The following is a 21,855-nucleotide window of genomic DNA, read 5'->3' on the forward strand; positions in this document are numbered from 1 at the left end:
TCTGTTGTTGTATGTCGAATTGCTCTGCTTCATCTTGGCCATGTCGCAGTTGCAAATGAGAACTTGTTCTCAACAAGCCTACCTGGTTAAATAAAGGTGAAATCAATTAAAATTAAAAATATTTCACAATTTTAGGTCCCACATTCTTTCAACACAATGACATGAAAGTTAATTCTGATGGGCGTAAAAGGCCCGTAGTTGACTCAAATGTTCTATTCTATACCCATTTGAAGAGAACCAAGTTATTCATGTGTTTAATAAGATTAAAGACTCTCGGGGGACCCCATTTGAATTTTACGGAACCCCACATGGGTCCCGGACCCCAAGATTGGGGACCACTGTACAACTAACCTCTCTCCCTGCTTGCATCAATGCTTCCTCTCTGCATCACCTTAGCCTCCACTGCAGCCTGACTCACCAATGTCTGTCTCAATACTCACTGTAGAGAAAAGGTATTCTGTTGTAAGAACATCTTGATTGTAGCTAGCTTAATGTCAGTCAACTTCTTCTGCTGAGGTCATGCTCTGTTCAACATTAGGTCTAACTTCATCCTTCTAGCCAGCTAGTTATAGCTAGCTACTTGGCTAACAGCCAGAGCCCTTGAGCTACCCAGCTAGCGCTGGACATCGGACTGAAATAGCAGCGATTTAAAAGTTGTACACTCAAATTCCGCTTTCAGGGATATCTCTGCCACTTGCCTCTGTGGGTCTGGGCTGAGGTAGTTAATTTCACCTCTCAGTCTGTCGTGGGCGGAGTTCCTCGTTGGACAGAGTGGTGAGTGAATGCGCTGCTAACAAGGCAAATCCGGGAAAGCAGGCGAACATAACGAGCATACATGAATCCACTCGTTCACAGAGTTAGGCACAATTAGATCTCAGATTAAGAAGCCTTCTGACCATTGTTCAACGCTGAGAATGCAATAAGTGGGTAAACAATTTAAAGAGGTAAGATAACGCAATTTCACAAATAAAACTGAGTCAACGGCATTTACCCTCCACTACATCCCTTAATGGGATAATATTTGATAATTCGGTTCTCCTCTCATTTTAACCAACTTGAGAAAATGTCACATTTTCAAGGTTTTCTCCAGTACTTGAATTTGACTTGTCAAAATCAAGTACTTTAAGCACCTTGTGCGAACCCTGTGAATAACAAGCTAATCCAAAGCATCCTAAACATGCTCAATGGGTGAAATGTCTGGTGAGTATGCAGGCCATGGAAGAACTGGGACATCATCACGGTTGACAACTCCATTGTGTCCTCCTCCCAGAGCGCTAAGAACCTTGGCGTGATCCTGGACAACACCCTGTCGTTCTCAACTAACATCAAGGCGGTGGCCCGTTCCTGTAGGTTCATGCTCTACAACATCCGCAGAGTACGACCCTGCCTCACACAGGAAGCGGCGCAGGTCCTAATCCAGGCACTTGTCATCTCCCGTCTGGATTACTGCAACTCGCTGTTGGCTGGGCTCCCTGCCTGTGCCATTAAACCCCTACAACTCATCCAGAACGCCGCAGCCCGTCTGGTGTTCAACCTTCCCAAGTTCTCTCACGTCACCCCGCTCCTCCGCTCTCTCCACTGGCTTCCAGTTGAAGCTCGCATCCGCTACAAGACCATGGTGCTTGCCTACGGAGCTGTGAGGGGAACGGCACCTCAGTACCTCCAGGCTCTGATCAGGCCCTACACCCAAACAAGGGCACTGCGTTCATCCACCTCTGGCCTGCTCGCCTCCCTACCACTGAGGAAGTACAGTTCCCGCTCAGCCCAGTCAAAACTGTTCGCTGCTCTGGCTCCCCAATGGTGGAACACACTCCCTCACGACGCCAGGACAGCGGAGTCAATCACCACCTTCCGGAGACACCTGAAACCCCACCTCTTTAAGGAATACCTAGGATAGGATAAAGTAATCCTTCTCACCCCCCTTAAAAGATTTAGATGCACTATTGTAAAGTGGCTGTTCCACTGGATGTCATAAGGTGAATGCACCAATTTGTATGTCGCTCTTGATAAGAGCGTCTGCTAAATGACTTAAATGTAAATGTACATTTTCAGCTTGTGGAATTGTGTACAGATGCTTGCGACATGGGGCTGTGCATTATGCTGAAACACGAGGTGATGGCTGCAGATGAATGGCAAGACAATGGGCCACAGGATCTCGTCGCGGTGTCTGTGCATTTAAATTGTCATCGATAAAATGCAAGTGTTGTTTGTCCGTAGCTTATGCCTGCCCATACCATAACACCACCATGGAGCACTCCATTCACAACAATGACATCAGCAAACCACTCGCCCACACAACGCCATAAACGTGGGTCTGCGGTTGAGAGGCCGGTTGGACGTACTCCCAAATTCTCTAAAACGACATTGGAGGCAGCTTATGGTAGAGAAATAAACATTAAATTCTCTGGCAACCGCTCTGGTGGTCATTCCTCCATGTCAATTACACGCTCCCTCAAAACTTCAGGCATCTGTGGCATTGTGTTGGGTGACAAAACTGCACATTTTAGAGTATCCTTTAATTGTCCCCAACACAAACTGCACCTCTAATGATCATGCTGTTTAATCAGGTTCTTGATATGCTACACCTGTCAGGTGGATGTATTATCTTGGCAAAGGACAAATGCTCACTAACAGGGATCCCTCAACTTTTGTGCACTAAATTTAAGAGAAAAGCCTTTTGTGCATATGGAAAATGTCTGGGATGTTTTATTTCTGCTCATGAAACATGGGACCAACACTTTACATGTAACGCTCATATTTTTGTTCAGTGTTACTTACAATGAAAAAGCAAGGTATCTTTTGCAAAAACGATGCATGGCCTTCATATTTCTAATGTTTATCATATAAATAATGTAGCCAGCTACATTTCCTAATGTTTTGCTTAAAGTTAACCTTGCATTTTTAATTTTCTATTAGAGAAAAACTACAACAGAAGAAGTTACAGGAGAGAAGAATCTTACACATCGGTCAGAGCGCCGACTTGTGCTCCAATTATAATTTTTACATATATTTAACCAGGTATGCCAGTTGAGAACAAGTTCTCATTTAAAACTGACCTGGCAAAGATAAATTCAAAGCAGTGCGACAAATACAGTTACACATGGGATAAACAAACGTACAGTCAATAACACAATAGAAAAGTCTATATACAGTGTTTGCAAATTAAGTAATAGGGAGGTAAGGCAATAAAATAGGCCATAGTGTCAAAATAATTACAATTTAGCAATTAAACACTGGAGTGATATATGTGCAGATGATGATGTGCAAGTAGCGATACTGGGGTGCAAAGGAGCAAATAATAAAATAAATAACAGTATGGGGATGAGGTAGTTGGATGGGCTATTTACAGATGGGCTATGTACAGGTGCAGTTATCTGTGAGCAGTGCTTTACCTAGCAAATACTTATAAATGGCCTGGAGCCAGTAGGTTTGGCAACGAGTATGAAGCGAGGGCCAGCCAACGAGAGCATAGAGGTCGCAGTGGTGGGTAGTATATGGGGCTTTGGTGACAAAAACAGACAGCACTGTGATGGACTACATCCAGTTTGCTGAGAAAAGTGGAGGCTATTTTGTAAATGACACCGCCGAAGTCTAGGATCGGTAGAAAGGTCAGTTTTACGATGGTATGTTTGGCAGAATGAGTGAAGGATGCTTTGTTGCGAAATAGGAAGCAGATTCTAGATTTAATTTTAGATTGCAAATGCTTAATGTGAGCCTGGAAGGAGAGTTTACAGTCTAGCCAGACACCTAGGTATTTGCAGTTGTCCACATATTCTACGTCAGAACAGTCCAGAGTAGTGATGCAAGGCGGGCTGGCGTGTGCGGGCACCGATCGGTTGAAGAGCATGCATTTAGTTTTACTTGTATTTAAGAGCAATTGGAGGCCACGGGAGGAGCGTTGTATGGCATTGAAGCTCATTTGGAGGTTTGTTAGTGTCCAAAGAAGGGCCAGAAGTATACAGAATGGTGTCGTCTGCGTAGAGGTGGATCAGAGAATCACCAGCAGCAAGAGCGACATCACTGATATATACAGAGAAAAGAGTCTGCCTGAGAATTGAACCCTGTGGCACCCCCATATCGACTGCCAGAGGTACGGACAACAGACCTCCGATTTGACACACTGAACTCCATCAGAGAAGTAGTTGGTGAACCAGGCGAGGCAGTCATTTGAGAAACCAAGGCTGTCGAGTCTGCCGATAAGAATGTGGTGATTGACAGAGTCGAAAGCCTTGGCCAGGTCGATGAATACAGCTGCACAGTATTGTCTCTTATCGATGGAGGTTATGATATCGTTTAGGACCTTGAGCGTGGCTGAGGCACACCCATGACCAGCTCGGAAACCAGACTGCACAGCGGAGAAGGTACGGTGGGATTCGAAATGGTCAGTGCTCTGTTTGTTAACTTGGCTTTTGAAGACTTTAGAAAGGCAGGGTAGGATAGATATATGTCTAACAGTTTGAGTCCAGGGTGTCTCCCCCTTTCAAGAGGGGGATGACCGCGGCAGCTTTCCAATCTATACGAAAGAGGTTATACAGACCAGTAACAGGGGTGGCAACAATTATGGCAGATAATTTTAGAAAGAGAGGGTCCAGATTGTCTAGCCCAGCTGATTTGTAGGAGAGGGGTCCAGATTATACAGCTCTTTCAGAACATCAGCGATCTGGAATTGGGTGAAGGAGAAATAGGGGAGGCTGTTGCTGTGGGGGGTGCAGAGCTGGTGACCCGGGTAGGGGAAGACAGGTGGAATGCATGGCCAACCGTAGAAAAATGCTTATTGAAATTCTCGATTGTCGTAGATTGTGTGTTTCCTAGCCTCAGTGAAGTGGGCAGCTGGGAGGAGGTGCTCTTATTCTCCATGGACTTTACAGTGTCACAATGATGAGAACAAATAGAGTTGAAGTCTGAAATTTACATACACTTAGGTTGGAGTCATTAAAACTCATTTTTCAACCACTCCACAAATTTCTTGTTAACCTCTTGTAGCTAGGGGGCACTATTTTTATGTTTGGAAAAATAACGTTCACAAAGTAAACGGCCTATTTCTCAGGACCAGATGATTTCTCAGGACCTAGAATATGCATATAATTGACTGCTTAGGATAGAAAACACTAAAGTTTCCAAAACTGTAAAAATATTGTCTGTGAGTATAACAGAACTGATATTGCAGGCGAAAGCCTGAGAAAAATCAAATTCAGGAAGTGACTCTTATTTTGAAACCGTTGTGTTCCTATGCATCCCTATTGCCCATTGAAAGGGATGTCAACCAGATTCCTTTTTCTATGGCTTCTCTAAGGTGTCAACAGCCTTCAGACATAGTTTCAGGCTTTTATTTTGAAGAATGAGCGTGAACGACCACATCGCTCGCGTAAGTGGACAGGTGGGGGCTCTCAGAGTGAGTTGTGCGCAAAAGAGAAAGAAAGACTGCCATTGTTACTCCCGGTCCTAGTGAAAAGCCAACTGTCCCGGTTGATATATTATCGAATAGATATTTGAAAAACACTGAGGATGGATTATAAAAAACGTCTGAAATGTTTCTGTGTACATTATGGATATAATTTGGAATTTTTGTCTGCGTTGTCGTGACCGCTCTTTCCGGTGGATTCCTGGGCATAACGCAACAAACAAACAGAGGTATTTGGATATAAGAAATATCTTTATGGAACAAAAGGAACCTTTGTTGTCTAACTGGGAGTCTCGTGAGTAAAAACATCCGATAGATCAAAGGTAAACGATTAATTTGATTGCTTTTCTGATTTGTGACCAAGTTACCTGATGCTAGGTGTACTTATTGTTTTGTTACGCTATCGATAAACTTACAAACGCATGCATTGCTTTCGCTGTAAAGCATAATTTCAAAGTCTAGTTTCGCTATATTTCACTTGTGATTTCATGAATATTAATATTTTCTAGTAATATTATTTGACTGTTGCGCTATGCTATTCAGAGTTTTTGATGACAAATATACCGGATCCGGGATGGGTGGTTCTAATTAACAAACTATAGTTTTTGCAAGACGGTTAGGACATCTACTTTGTGCATGACACAAGTCATTTTCCCAACAATATTTTACAGACGGATTATTTCACTTATAATTCACTGTATCACAATTCCAGTGGGTCAGAAGTTCACATACACTAAGTTGACAATGCCATTAAACAGCTGGGAAAATTCCAGAAAATTATGTCATGGCTTTAGAAGCTTCTGATAGTCTAATTGACATCATTTGAGTCAATTGGAGGTGTACCTGTGGATGTATTTCAAGCCCTACCTTCAAACTCAGTGCCTCTTTGCTTGACATCATGGGAAAATCTAAAGACATCAGCAAATGTAGACCTCTGGTTCATCCTTGGGAGCAATTTCCAAATGTACAAACAATAGTACACAAGTATAAACACCATGGGACCACGCAGCTATCATACCGCTTAGGAAAGAGAAGCGTTCTGTCTCCTAGAGATGAATGTAATATTGGTGCAAAAAGTGCAAATCAACCCCAGAACAACAGTAAAGGACCTTGTGAAGATGCTGGAGGAAACGGGCACAAAAGTATCTATATCCACAGTAAAATGAGTCCTATATCGACATAACCTGAAAGGCCGCTCAGCAAGGAAGTAGCCACTCCTCCAAAACTGCCATAAAAAAGCCAGACTACGATTTGCAACTGCACATGGAGACAAAGATCATACTTTTTGGAGAAATGTCCTCTGGTCTGATGAAACAAAAATAGAACTGTTTTGCCATAATGACCATTGTTATGTTTGGAGGGAAAAGGGGGAGGCTTGCAAGCTGTAGAACACCATCCCAACCGCGAAGCACCGGGGTGGCAGCATCATGTTGTGGGGGTTGCTTTGCTGCAGGAGGGACTGGTGCACTTCACAAAATAGATGGCATCATGAGGCAGGAAACGTATGTGGATATATTGAAGCAACATCTCAAGAGATCTCGGGGACTTCCAAATGGACAACGACCCCAAGCATACTTCCAAAGTTGTGGCAAAGTCAAGGTAATAGAGTGGCCATCACAAAGCCCTGAACAAGGCAGAACTGAAAAAGCTTGTGCGAGCAAGGAGGCCTACAAACCTGACTCAGTTACACCAGCTCTGTCAGGAGGAATGGGCCAAAATTGACCCAACTTATTGTGGGAAGCTTGTGGAAGGCTAACCGAAAGGTTTGACCCAAGTTATACAATTTAAAGGCAAATACTAATTGAGTGTATGTAAACTTCTGACCTACTGGGAAGCTGAAATAAATCAATCTCTACTATTATTCTGACATTTCACATTCTTAAAATAAAGTGATGATCCTAGTTGACCTAAAACAGGAAATATATACTAGGATTAAATGTTAGGAATTGTGAAAAACTGAGTTTAATAAATGTATTTGGCTAAGGTGTATGTAAACTTCCGACTTCAACTGTATATTTCATCCGAGTAGAGAAGTGCCACTGAAGCACAAAATTACTTCTTTTACATTCATGATTTGGAGCGAAACCTGACAGAAGCAGAGCAGAATTTACAGTAAGAAGCTATTTAGATCTGTGTTTACAACATGCAGCAAGAGTTTCTGAATTTTTCAAGCAGAAAGGGAAAGACTCTCACTGTGTTTTGTAAATGCAGATCTAAAAATGGCTTCTTCCCGCAAATCGCATAAATCATTCACAAATGTGTTACATTAAAAACATTCTTAAAAATGTGTCCTGGAAAATGTAAAACTAGAAATATGAGTGACTTTACAGAGTATCATCTAGTAACAGAATTATCCACTGATAGCTGGCATGGAGAGGCAGTCACTACTCATTAGGGAGAGCCGCCTTGGAGTGATGGGGCAGATCAGACGAGACAAAGCAGGCAGGCAGTAATAGACTGCTGCAGAAGAGGAGAGGAACAGTATGTACTACGGTTTTGGGTTCACGGTTCAGCAGAAAACGAAATTCCAACAGTTATGTAGTTAATATTTGTGGTCCAGTTCCTGTAAAGTCATTTGATGTTCCTGCCATTGTTTGTTTAGACGGGGATTGTTATGTTGGGCCTCAAGTAGGGTGCTTTTAAATGTTGCTTTTTTTTGTTGAAATAAACAAAAACGAACTGTTGGAAGTTGTACACGTTCCGAAATGGACCTGGGGCTTTCCCACCCGAACAAATATGAATAAATAAATTGTTCGATATCGAGACCCTCTCCGAACAGACGACCTGTTCCATATAGACGTGATCGGATCCAAGTGAGGGAAGCAGCAGAAAATTCAATTTACGCAATTTTATTAAAATCAGTGCTGATACAGCACGAGCGAGAACAGGCGGAGGAGGGGCCTTGCAGTGTGTGTACTGTGAGCGAGTGAAACAGGAGCAAGGCAGGGGCAGCAACCAACCAAACCGACTTGCGCTAGTCGACTAACTTCTAGCTTGTCATAGCTAGGTTATATATCATCCAATATGATCACGTTGTACTTGTCTTAACTGCATCAAACCGAGAGAAGCTAGTTGGCTAAAATAGCTAGCTAAATTAGCCAGCTATCTAGGCTAATCCGAGTCTGCATACGCTTTCTTACTGTCCTAGTTAAAAACACCACCCCCATTCAGATTATTAAATAGCATCTACCTGGCTCTTTTTCATTGTAGCATATACTTCTCATTTAACTCCATCTTCCATTGATTTGATAATCTCCTAACTTGGCTCTATGACTAATGGCGCTTTGTAGCAGACAACAAGCTACACACACACACACCACTCTGCACATTGAGCAGTGGAGAACATACTATTAACTTTTTATCCACAGCTCTGTCCATCGCCATTGTAAGCGACTGAAGTCAAAATGTTCCCAAACGGGAGACTTAAATGACAGAGGATCCTCCAATTCTGGCTTATCGATCCCAACACTCGACACGACAGAGTTCCTCGGCTGCACCTCACAAAAGGATAGTTTGAAATCTGCCAGTTAAGATTATACATTTTGATTACGTGTGCGTGCATAGGCTGCAGTTGATTTAAAGGAATAGCCCCCAAAAAATAAAAACTCAGATTTACTGACAAGGCAATGGCATACATCGCAGTGTAGGCATAGCGTAAAGGCCTTGTGTTTTATTTATGTACTCATTCCAGGTTCACAGTGCGGACCATACCAAGGTCCTCATACTTTACAGTTTGGTATGAATACGTGTACCATTACAGCCCTAGTCACTACCCTGGTGTTACAAGCTAGAGGTTGACCGATTATGATTTTTCAATGCCAGTACCGATTATTGGAGGACCAAAAAAATCCGATACCGATTAAAATCGGCCAATTTTCTTAAATGTATTTGTAATAATGACAATTAAAACAATACTGAACGAACACTTAATATAATACATCCATAAAATCAATTTAGCCATCAAAAAAAAAAAGAATTAAACATGTTCAATTTGGTTTAAATAACACAAAAACAAAGTGTTGGAGAAGAAAGCAAAAGTGCAATATGTGTTATGTAAGAAAGCTAACGTTTAAGTTCCTTGCTCAGAACATGAGAACATATGAAAGCTGGTGGTTCCTTTAAACAGGAGTCTTCAATATTCCCAGGTAAGAAGTTTTAGGTTGTAGTTATTATAGGAATTATAGGACTATTTCTCTGTATACCATTTGTATTTAATGAACTGTTGACTATTGGATGTTATTATAGGCAGTTTAGTATTGCCAGTGTAACAGTATAGCTTCCATCCCTCTCCTCGCTCCTACCTGGGCTCGAACCAGGAACACGTCGACAACAGCCACCCTCGAAGCAGCGTTACCTATGCAGAGCAAGGGGAACGACCACTCCAAGTCTCAGAGCGAGTGACGTTTGAAACGCTATTAGCGCGCACCCCGCTAACTAGCTAGCCATTTCACATCGGTTACACCAGCCTGATCTCGGGAGTTGATAGGCTTGAAGTCATAAACAACGCAATGCTTGAAGCAGAGACGAGCTGCTGGCAAAACACACGAAAGTGCTGTTTGAATGAATGCTTACGAGCCTGCTGGTGCCTACCACCGGCTCAGTCAGACTGCTCTATCAAATCATAGACTTAATTATAACATGATAACACACAGAAATACGAGCCTTTGGTCACTAACATGGTCGAATCCGGAAACAATCATCTCGAAAACAAGACGTTTATTCTTTCAGTGAAATACAGAACCGTTCAGTATTTTATCTGATGGGTGGCATCCATAAGTCTAAATATTCCTGTTACATTGCACAACCTTCAATGTTATGTCATAATTACATAAAGTTCTGGCAAATTAAGCGGCCCAAACTGTTGCATATACACTGACTCTGCGTGCAATGAACGCAAGAAAAGTGACAATTTCACCTGGTTAATATCGCCTGCTAACCTGGATTTCTTTTAGCCAAATATGCAGGTTTAAAAATATATACTTCGGTGTATTGATTTTAAGAAAGGCATTGATGTTTATGGTTAGGTACACATTGGAGCAACGACAGTCCTTTTTCACAAATACGCACCGCATCGATTATATGCAAAAATATATATATATATTTTTTTTTACCTTTATTTAACTAGGTGAGTCAGTTAAGAACAAATTCTTATTTTCAATGACGGCCTAGAAACAGTGGGTTAACTGCCTGTTCAGGGGCAGAACGACAGATTTGTACCTTGTCAGCTCGGGGATTCGAACTTGCAATCTCTCGGTTACTAGTTCAACGCTCTAACCACTAGGCTACCCTGCCGTCCCCACACGCTAGATAAACTAGTAATATCATCAACCGTGTGTAGTTAACTAGTGATTATGATTGATTGTTGTTTTATAAGATAAGTTTAATGCTAGCTAGCAACTTACCTTGGCTGACTGCATTCGCGTAACAGGCAGTCTCCTCGTGGAATGCAATGTAATCAGGTGGTTAGAGCGTTGGACTAGTTAACTGTAAGGTTGCAAGTTCAAATCCCTGAGCTGACAAGATAAAAAATATGTCGTTCTGCCCCTGAACAAGGCAGTTAGCCTAGGAACGGTGGGTTGTCATTGAAAATAAGAATGTGTTCTTAACTGACTTGCCTAGTTAAGTAAAAATTAAATAAAGGTGTGCAAAAATATATATTTCTGATTGTTATGAAAACTTGAAATCGGCCGGTATTAATCTGCCATTCCGATTAATCGGTCGATCTCTATTACAAGCATAATGCTCTATCAATTGAGCTACAAAAGACCACCTACAAACTGAGCTACAAAAAGGTATTGACTGTGAGGTACAACTAATCCTGGAATATAGGCTGTTTGTGCTCAGATCTATTAACCGCCTGTGGTGATGATTAAAAACAACATCAGTCTCTTTGAGGAATGAGGGAGAAATGTCTCTGAATACATAGGACTGCCTACTGTCTGTGAGCAAAGATAGCCCGTAACAATTTATAGCAAAAATGTGAGACATGCAGCACATAAACAGCCAAAGGTCATAAAGCAAAGTAAGCCTTGCTTTGAAACCAACGAGATTGCAACAGTCAAGGGTTACAACAATCCATCTAGTACCGGGGTCAGACCCCCCTTTGCCTCCAGAACAGCCTGAATTATTTGGGGCGTGTTCCACAGGAATGTTGGTCCATTCTGACGCGATAGCATCACGCAGTTGCTGCAGATTGGATGGTGGTACATTCATGCTCCGTAAACCCTAGACACTATCACTTGGAACTGATTTCCTTGTGTTTTTAGAGTATTATGTCCAACAAAGAAAAAACGAATGTTTTGCTCAGAAAACTTGGGGGTTTAGAAAACTACACGCTAGCCGCCAGTTGGGGAAATAGGGTTGGGTGATGTCAACCTTTGTCCTATCGTGATTATGTACCCATAAAATATTGTGATATACAGTGCTATTGCTCAATCTTAGACTTTTCCTTTTATTAAAAATACAAACAAAAAATCTAAACAAAAAAAAATTACATCGCTGCAAAAACAGTTGGCTATTGAGCGAAAGCCAATGATGCTGGACGAATCATTACCAAATGTTGTTGAAAACCTGGCCAGAGGCCAATTGCAGGCAATGGCAAATATTTTCTAAAGTTCCTTTCTGGTAGAGCGGAACAGGTGTCTGTGGCATGCACATGATGGCGCAATAACTGATGAGGAACACAGTGTTCTACCGTAGTGAGCTAGGTTATAGGCCTACATCAAGGGCTGGACATAAACAGTCTACTGTCTTCAGAACTGGATAATTCCTTTATTTGAATTCTAAAATAATAAAAATGTGTGATTGAGAGTAGCCTATGCTCTAGACTTTCGTTCTGCTTATTTTTTAAAGCCACAACTTTTGTTTAATTTTCTGCTGTGTCTGACCTACATTCCTCTCCAGCGTTCTGTGGGTTTTATAACATTTATTGAAATGGGGTATAAAATAGGAATTGTCACTTGTGTGCTGCCCTGCTGTGCGCTCAGATGGCAGCTTTTTACTGTGTGGCGCCAGTTAAGTTCAAATAAGCTAAACCATTGTCTGTCACATCAGAATGTTGTCACCATCAACGATGGTGGTCAATCATCATGGATAAACGATGCTATCGTAATATTGCCGAACCGTACTCTGAAATTATCATTTCTGTCTGTGCATCCCTTTCAGGAAAAGGTTGGAATACCACAATGGGGTCAAGCGCAATTTTCTGTAGGCTATATTGACTAATTACAGGGGGTAATACTGTGTTGAAATAGTTCAATTTAGAAAGTTAGTGTAACCAGGTGCTACAAATAAAATAGGTAAGAGATAAAGAACATGAAACAAGGATGAGTGCCATCATTAACTATTTCAGGGGCGTAATGGATTGATTCCTATCTTGACAGTTGCACACGTAGCACTTTTTTACACAAATCTGTGGCACTTGCACAGGCCAAGCATTGTCATTCAGACATAAATACATGGGAGTGGTGGATTCTCCACGGTTAGCGTGCGTGTTCGCTCACGGTGGACCAGTCTTTCTATATTTCTAAGCAGACCTGTCGAAGGGATTGTGTGATCTTGAAGCTAGGTAGACAATGCTTGCAGTAGTGTGACATAATTCAATTATCAATATCTGTATCCTAATTTGCACTCACAACAGTAAGAATTTGGGCTGTTAACAAAACTAGTATCGCAATATTTTTTCAGTGGTAAAAATTAAAACACAAAGCAGACCTAACTCTTAACCTGCTGTATGTACAATAGTGTGCTATAGCTTGGAAGATAAATACATTTGACTCCGTATAACAATAAAGTGATCTTAATCTTAACATAAGGCAGTAGAGCTGTTTTCCTTAAGAAATTAACAGACAAAGCAGATTTTTCCTGCCACGAAACTGAGTATTATCATGCTAACATCGTCACGGCCCTATTTAGAATGTATTAAGAAATACATTTTTTTGTTGCTACTTTGGCTGATTGTCATCTAACAAGTTACCTGTTTTTGAGCATTGTTGTTCGTTGTGTGTGGTACTAGAAGACAATTGTTAAAGATACAATATGATGGTTAGTGATTCTATCAATGGGTTTTAAAACCCTATCAATAGGGTTTAAAAAACTCAAATGTGAGTTTGGCAACTTTTCCAAGTGCTATGTACGAGTGCGTTGTGTGTCATGCGTCAGTGGCTGGCTCTCTTACCTCTGTAACAGGCAGCTCTAGCTGGACCATGTCCTCTGGTTTGGCCACGGGAGCCTGCAGGGCTGTGTCCAGCAGCAGGATACCGTTCAAGTCCTTTCTGCAGCCCACTGCGTAATCGTCCACGAAGAGGACCTTGTCTACCGCAGGGAAGTACTGACACCTAACACGGCCTCCAGGTTTAGCTAGGAAACACAAACATCAGGGTATTAGTGTAGCTACTAAGACCTAGCATTAGCTGGACTTGTGTGTGTCAGATTATAACTCCATCATGTTTACCAGATAATAAAATAGACTTTTAAGTTAGTCTTTGAAATATTGATGAACTAAACTGCAAGTTGCTTGTTACGTTAACAATATTTGCACAGAAATATGGAAACCCTATTAATATCTACCAAAACTTGATTTGTTTCAATTATACCATCTCCTCAAAAAAATCATGTTTTATTGCCCTATCGGGTAGCCTTATCATTGTTACAGTAAAGATACTTACTCACAATGAAAACAATTTCCCAAACAACCCTTAAGACTTTTGTAGCATCTACTATGTTACTATCACTTCATTATGTGCTGTAATGTAAAATGCTAGGGTAATGCTAATTCAACCTGGTTCAAGCTAATCACCATTCCTATTATTCTGGGAAACAAGGATGAACAATTGGCTACATACAGTGCATTTGGGAAAGTATTCAGATCCCTTGACTTTATCCACATTTTGTTACTTTACAGCCTTCTTCTAAAATTGATTTTTAAAACATTTCTCAATTTAAACACCGTATAATGACAAAGAAAATACAGGGTCAGAATTTTGTTTTACAAATGTATATAAAAACAGAAATAGCACATTTAAAAAAGGATTCAGACCCTTTACTCAGTACTTTGTTGAAGCACCTTTGGCAGCGATTACAGCCTCGAGTCTTCTAGGTTATGACGTGGCAAGCTTGGCACACCTGTATTTGGGGAGATTCTCCCATTCTTCTCTGCAGAGCCTCAACTTCTGTCAGGATGGATGGGGAGCGTCACCACACAGCTATTTTCACTTATCTCAAGAGATGTTCGATCAGGTTCAAGTCTGGCCTCTGGTTGGGCCGCTCAAGGACATTGAGACTTGTCCCGAAGCCACTTCTGCGTAGTCTTGGCTGTGTGCTTAGGGTCGCTGTCCTGTTGGAAGGTGAACCTTCTCCCCAGTCTGAGGTCCTGATCGCTCTGGAGCAGGTTTTCATCAAGGATCCCTGTACTTTTCTCCCTTCATCTTTCCCTCGATCCTGACTAGTCTCCCAGTCCTTGCTGCTGAAAAACATACCTACAGCATGACGCTACCACCACCATGCTTCCCTGTAGGGATGGTGCCAGGTTTCCTCCAGAAGTGACACTTGGCATTCAGGCAGGCTGTCATGTGCCATTTCCAGAGGTGTGGCTTCCATCTGGCCACTCTACCATAAAGGCCTGAATGGTGGAGTGCTGCAGAGATGTTTGTCCTTCTGGAAGGTTCTCCCATCGCTCTGTCAGAGTAACCACCAGGTTCATTGTCAACTCTCTGATTTAGGACCTTCTCCCCCAATTCCTGTTAGCCGGGCGGCCAGCTCTAGGAAGAGTCTTGGTGGTTCCAAACTTCTTCCATTTAAGAATTATGTAGGCCACTGTGTTCGTTGAGGACCTTAAATGCTGCAGAAATGTTTTGGTACCCTTCCTCAGATCTGTGCCTCAACACAATCCTGTCTCAAAGCTCTATAGGCAACAGCTTGGTTCTACCTTATAGCTTGGTTTTTGCTCTCATAGCAAAGGGTCTGAATAGATCTGTTTTTATTCATTTACACAAAAAATGTAATACCTATTTTCGCTTTGTCATTATGGGGTATTGTTTGTAGATTTCTGAGGATTTGTTTTTATTTAATACATCTTAGAATAAGGCTGTAACAAAACGTGGAAAAAGCCAAGGGGCCAGAATACTTTCCGAATGCACTGTACAAACTTTAGAAGTCCAAACTCAGAATCAAATATGCTTCCCAAAAATAACATGTTGTTGTGATAGCACATTTATTTTGAGTGCCTATTTTCTGCATTTATCAGAGTGGCCGATTTCAGTGTCCATGCAAACAGGCTTATTACGGAAATCATTATTCTTGCAAAGCATGTCAACATTTTAATTTAACTATTATATTTATCTGACAATACACCATCGCATTGTTGTGTGCATGTAACCTTACTCTCTAATAATTGCATTATTGTGTGCACACAACGCAGTGTTAACCAAACTCAGACCTCGGGACCCCAAGGGATGCAAGCACGTTTTGGTTTTTCCCCTAACACTAAACAGCTGATTCAAATAATCAAGCTTTCATTATTTGGATCAGATGTGTAGTGCTAGTGCAAAAACCGTCATCCCACAGTTCCTCCCACCAGCCAAGTCTGCATTCAATGTAGCTACAGATGGGGGGGGTCACGTTGAGGAACAAACACTAATGTTTTCTATTGTTTGGCATCGTCAAATATAAATTGTCACAAAAACTAAAGCCAAGCCTATTCACTTTCGTCAACCATTTTCCACACAAAATGTTACAGCTACAATACTAACGTATCGTTATTAGCTAACGTTAGATTGCCAACAGGCATTGCATACTTTACTGTTCTGCGGAGTAGGAATAGCTAGCTACACGTCATAACCTTTCTAGCCAACTAACGTTACCTAACTAGATCAATATTCTACAAACTAACGTTACCTAGCAAGCTTGCTAACATTTACTGCGACACATGTACGGTGCTGGTGATCATCGATTAATTTACATCTTAGCTAGCTAACGGTATTAGCTATGTAGCCAACTAGCGAATGTGACTTCACATTGTCAGTCATGTAAACTAGCCTTCAAACACTTTCTTTGTAGATAGCTATCTAACATAATTAGCCAGCAATCTCACAATGCACATTTTGCTTCCTTGGCCCAACACAGCCAACGAAACGAGTTCGCTCACTAGTAATGTTAGTGTCATCACAATTAACTAGGTAACTACCACCGAATACAAACTAACTAGGTAACTAACATTAACGTTAGATATCTACATGTTACTTACCCTATTCATAGAGGCTACATATTTAAGCAAGATAATGTGCCTAACTAGTTAGCTATTATCACACTTAACGATTGATTGAATGTTGACAAAACGTTATACAACGTTAGCGGGTTCGCTAGCTTTGCGGCCAGTTCATGATCAGAGAGCTGTTTTCATAACAAATCGCTAGTTAGCTAACGTTGACATTAGCTAGCTAGTTAGCAAAACGTCTTGACAACAAGACGATTCTTAAGATATTTAGCTACTTATGTATTCAAGTGGTTTTTATAGGAATCGGATAACAAAATATATTTGTTTAGCAAGTGAATCAGTAGCTAAATGTCAGAATTCACGACAAATTCTAAAATGTCTATTTATTTGCTAGCTAACTTAGCCCAAGTCAACCACCACAGCAGGCCCAATGTAACGTTACATTGTTGACCAGTGTCGTTTCATCTGATAGTTATGACAATCACCTGATTGCTAGCAACCTAGCTAACTAACTAACTAAACCAGTTAGCTAGTTCCTTGGCCCTGACTTACCATGCAAGGCCGAGGCCTGGAGAATGGCCCCTGAAGTGCCGTCGATTACTTTTATACTGCCCCGGCTAGTAACAGCCAGGATAGCGTTAAGGGCCGGGTGGTAGGAAAGGCTCCGCAGGCCCTCCTCGTCGCAACGAAGGCAACCGTCTCTCAGTACAATCCAGTCTGAGGTGGACGAGCAGGAGCCCGGCGAGGCCGCGGCCGCCATCTTTATTTATTTTCCCCGTTCCCTTCTGTTTTTTAGGAAGCTCCCGTTTATACGAGTAAGATTAATAATTGTAAACGCTTAATCCCAAACTACCGGTCCTCTACTACTGCTGACTCTCCTTCTGCGGCTTCTGTTCCTCCACCGGTTACCGCAGCAGTAGCTATTCACCATCAGTACTGAGAAAGCTACGAGCGTTGCACTCAGATGAACGTCAGGTAAACGGAACTAGCGTAGTGCTTGGCTATCACGCGACACCAGAGAGGGCACTGCGATGTTGACTCCGGAGTACAGACAGAGAACCTCTTTGGATTACCGTTTTGTGAATGTTATTATTTCCCCACTGTAAATGGTGTTTGTTGTGACTCCCATATAAATTACTAGCTATGTGAGTTATGTAATTATGACTATTTTGTTTTTGATTCAGCCCTTGCCTGATGTTGGGATATACAGCAGATCCCCACCCAAGAACCCCGAATAATAAACCGTAAAACCCATCGCCCAGTGGTCCCGAAAACATACCGCGCAACAGCAAGCAAGCGAACGAACGCACGCCCCGCCCCGTACAGTTAAACCATCGGTCTGTTGAGTTTTAGCAGTCCACCAAGATCTTTTATCACTTGTAAAGCCCTTGAAGACGGACACCAAATAACACAGAAATAGGCTTGAACCGCATTACTGTAAAACCAATGCACATTTCCGTTCCTCCTTTACCATTAGAAACCATAAGCTTACTTTATTTGCGTTTATCTGATATCCTATTTCAGATGTACTCTGTAATAACGATTAAGACCTAAATGGCACATTTCAAGAACAAATTAACAGTATTTGTTCTAAATGCTTATATACAACAATGTGTCAGCACAACACACTAACAATATTAAAAATGTTAATGTTTACAGCTAATAATTCATATTCAAATTACTATAAATACCACAACTTGAACCCCGCCAATAAATCCTACATAAAAGCTTGGGTGTGAGGCTTTTTTAACAGGCATGCAGATTAATGATAACATTTGACATATGAGAGGGAATGTATTTTAAAATATCTAGTACAGTACAACAGTTATATGGACAATTATGTTGATAGCTTTTAACCCCCACTGTGAATTCATGATAAATATCACTATTGTTCCAGGTCTAAAAATGTTCCACAATTGTATAACATGTTCTGATACTATCACGTCTCCAACACATTAAGTAGCTATATGTACAATCGATACAAGGAAGTTGTCTGAAAATATACATCAGTTCAATAAAAGATTAAACAACTGTATAAAACAACTAATGAAAGGCACCACACTTTAGTAGACTGTTTTATTTCACCCAAACTGCCCATCTACTGGCCTACCCAGGCTGAAATTCTTAAGTTAAGAAATAAAGGTTTGTAAAAGGTGCATAAAATGACAACTAAATAACGCATAACAGTATGTTAAACCCACTACCTTACAAAATAATGGTGGAACCTCAGTTAGGGGTTGACGTCTTTCTTAACCCCTTGGTTCTAATTGAACATTTGTGCACTGTATTTGGCACCACCTTCCTCTATGGAATAAAAGCATTAACAAAAATCTGTGTCCCCAACATGATTACCAAAACCAGATTTCACACCTTAATTAAATAATTATATGATGCGAATGCAAACCATGGTTCTAATTACAATAAAATCTGAATGCAGCCTTACACTATATGCTGCTTTTTAATGAGCAAAGAGGTAAGGGGCACATTTAAATACACTGACGTAACATATACCCTTATCCCCACAGTCTAGGATTGTAAACAGAGATAAAAGAAGAGGGAGAAAATAACCTTTTAAAAAATCCATGTTCCTTATTTTCATTGTGGAATGAATCCTTGTGTCTTTTCACAGTGCTTTGTGTTAGTCTCCAACCAAAGTGCCCACAGTCGCCATTTGTCCAATCAGACCCCAGTATATAGTGACAGGAAGTAGATGTACAAAAGGAAAATAGGGTATATGAGAAGAGGCTTCTTGGTTTTGAATTCATTCCCAACAAGTAGAGAAGCAGCACTGTAAGCAGCCCAGAATACCCCAAAAAGCTGGAAAATGAAAGACAGTTGACAACTAATAAACACTCATATCTGATTTAAGAGTACATTTCTATTATCAACAAAAACATATAAAGATGTTCAAAAGCTTTAAATATGTTCGCGTATGTTAAATCAAATTTGCAGTGCTGAATTAGAGATTATTTTTGTGGAAAATGTGAGAGAATAAATGTTGATTATCTTTGCTGATGTGCTCACCTTTATTAGTGTAGAAACAACATCAAAACCTCCAATGACCAAAAGCAAGGGAGCTATAACGATGAGCGGGAGTAGAGAGTATCCAATCACGCCAAGGACTTGTCCATAAGACACCTATCCGATATAAAACAATGCAAGTCAGTGTTTCACAGCATGCCACATCATTCATGTTGTAATAGGAAGCAAATTCACATCCAGAGGCATGTACAGTATCAAGTAAGAGAAATGTACTACTCAAGACTAGGGATATGAATTATTTTAGCTTAAAAAGGTGGCGCTTACCTCACCACCGAGAACACGAGCCAGCAGAAAGATTGTTAAAGATCCAAATATCCAAATGGTAATTATCCAAGACACAACCTTAGGAAATAAAGTAATGCAACAAATAATTAAAACAACTTTCAAGCTAAAAATTGTGACATGGTACCAAAGCACACATTGTTTTGGTGTCATCTGAGAAGAAAAAGAAATCACAGGTTGTCCTGCCGCCTCACCCTGAACTGTCCATAGATGGAGATCATGGAAAACAGGAGCACTACAGCCAGAGGACCCCAGAAGTCAGGGTTGTCCCTCACAACCTGCCGGTTGAAGCCCAAGGAGGGCATTGGCATCAGCACACAGCGGATCTTGTAGTAGATGTCTTTCAGGTCGATGTCCAGCTCCTCCCTAATCATACAAGCATATGAGAGAGAACAGGAGCATCATGAGATATCAGCACATTTAGTTAGCAGTGATGGCCAAATTGGATGTCAGTGTCATTTTAATATCAATGTGCATGGACAAAGAATGGGTTTCTTGAAGAAGGTACTTACAGAAGAGGTTTGTTGTCTTCTGGGTCATCCTCGTCTACTTCCAGTAGCCAGCCATAGCCTCGTTTCCTCAGGAACGTGGTTGCATATGGGTCTTTTGCATTGTCGCTGCCCATGTTCAATTTAACATCTGGGGCATCGATAGTACCACTTAGATCTGAAGGGAATTTAATGTAAACGATTATTGGTTCACATATAACATGCGTTGAATTTCTGTATTGTTGAACTGTACAGTATATGTTCAAGGTTTCCAAAACCGTATCACAATTAAGGATACCTTTTTTCCCACGATAGATCGTTTTACACTAAACCAAATCACCTCAGTTAAGCAAAAAAACGGACGTAGAATGACGAAAATAATTGTCCCCTTGTTTGTCCTACTGTCTAAATGACGTTCAACTTTATTTACTCAAATCAGCAATACATGCAACTAGTGAAAATATACTTTTGAGTTATGTATTACATTAGCTTTAGAAGAATATAGTTAGACAGATTTATTTACTTCAGTGATATAGCTAACGTTAGCTAGTTGGATTGCTAACGCTAGCCTAGCCGTAAAAGCTGCAGAAGCTGTCAAATCTCTCTGAACCACTACGTAACTTGACAAAATTGACAACACTACGACTCAAGGTTAGTTAAATACTTGAATTAAATGGCAAGCTATCAGAATGGCGTGTTGACAAATACGGTAGCTAGCTAGCTAGCTAGCAAGCTAACTAAAATGAATATAAAACACATATGACAGTATTCACGGCCTGCTAACATTACCCTCAGCTTCAGTTGACGAGACGAAGGTAAAATCTCCGTTGGTGGGAGACAGCTGCATTGTTGATGTTGTGCCAACAACCTTCATGACCTAAGAACTGACATTTAAAAAGCGTTTCAATGAATAACCTGCCACAAGTCAATATAACGTTGTCAATGACGGGTTTCCCTTCATTTGTCACGATTATTCCATCTTGTTGTTGAGGTATCGTTTGGTCCCACCCACTGAGGTCCGACAACACACACAGCCAGAGATATTGGTTTCCACTGGTTACCACAGCCACTAAGTCAAATTGGAAATATCGTAATAACTGATAAAAACAAAAATGTGTTTTTTGGTTTTCATTTAACGTCATGGTTAGGCACAAGATTAGCCGTGTAGTTAGAGTTAGTTAGAGTCAGATTTTCAGAAAATAAATCGTAGAAATAGTCGGGATTTATCACCTTTTGGCTGTGGTAACTAGTGACGACCAGCGATATTACAGAAAGAAGGAAGTGTGAGGCTGGTAAAGACGGACACATCAAATCCCAACAAGGCAGCAGAAAATCTCGCCATCTAGTGATAGTTGGACTCCCGCCAGCAATATACAACATGACACTTAAAAAAAAGATAACCACTCCTTCCTTTGTCGTCCAAAACACTC

The 21,855-nt window shown here is 41.0% G+C and overlaps 2 protein-coding genes across 24 annotated transcripts in view; both read right to left on the reverse strand.

Moving 5' to 3' along the window:
* The window catches only part of LOC118361340 (baculoviral IAP repeat-containing protein 6-like), a 145,553-nt gene extending 127,716 nt beyond the window's left edge, over positions 1-17,837 (reverse strand). For 10 of the 23 annotated variants that reach the window (XM_052476981.1, XM_052476974.1, XM_052476927.1 and 7 more), the window contains exons 1-2: positions 17,166-17,836; positions 13,578-13,759 (exon numbers count right to left, since the gene is read on the reverse strand). In XM_052476981.1, coding sequence (XP_052332941.1) covers positions 13,578-13,759; positions 17,166-17,373 — 390 coding nt within the window. In that variant the 5' untranslated portion in view covers positions 17,374-17,836. Of the gene's footprint in view, positions 1-13,577; positions 13,760-17,165 lie in introns of all 23 variants that reach the window. The other 13 variants (XM_052476922.1, XM_052476945.1, XM_052476939.1 and 10 more) reach the window with 3 other exon arrangements.
* A 550-nt stretch (positions 17,838-18,387) lies between these two features.
* On the reverse strand, positions 18,388-21,753 carry LOC118400497 (protein YIPF4). Its single transcript, XM_035797427.2, has 6 exons — positions 21,215-21,753; positions 20,450-20,603; positions 20,132-20,303; positions 19,920-19,997; positions 19,638-19,751; positions 18,388-19,430 (listed from the first exon to the last, which is right to left on the reverse strand). The coding sequence occupies exons 1-6, from the start codon at positions 21,297-21,299 to the stop codon at positions 19,293-19,295; spliced, it is 741 nt and encodes a 246-aa protein (XP_035653320.1). The 5' UTR covers positions 21,300-21,753; the 3' UTR covers positions 18,388-19,292.
* Positions 21,754-21,855: the final 102 nt, after the last annotated feature.

Source organism: Oncorhynchus keta, chromosome 2, assembly GCF_023373465.1.
Source record: "Oncorhynchus keta strain PuntledgeMale-10-30-2019 chromosome 2, Oket_V2, whole genome shotgun sequence".
NCBI classification, from domain to species: Eukaryota; Metazoa; Chordata; class Actinopteri; order Salmoniformes; family Salmonidae; genus Oncorhynchus; species Oncorhynchus keta.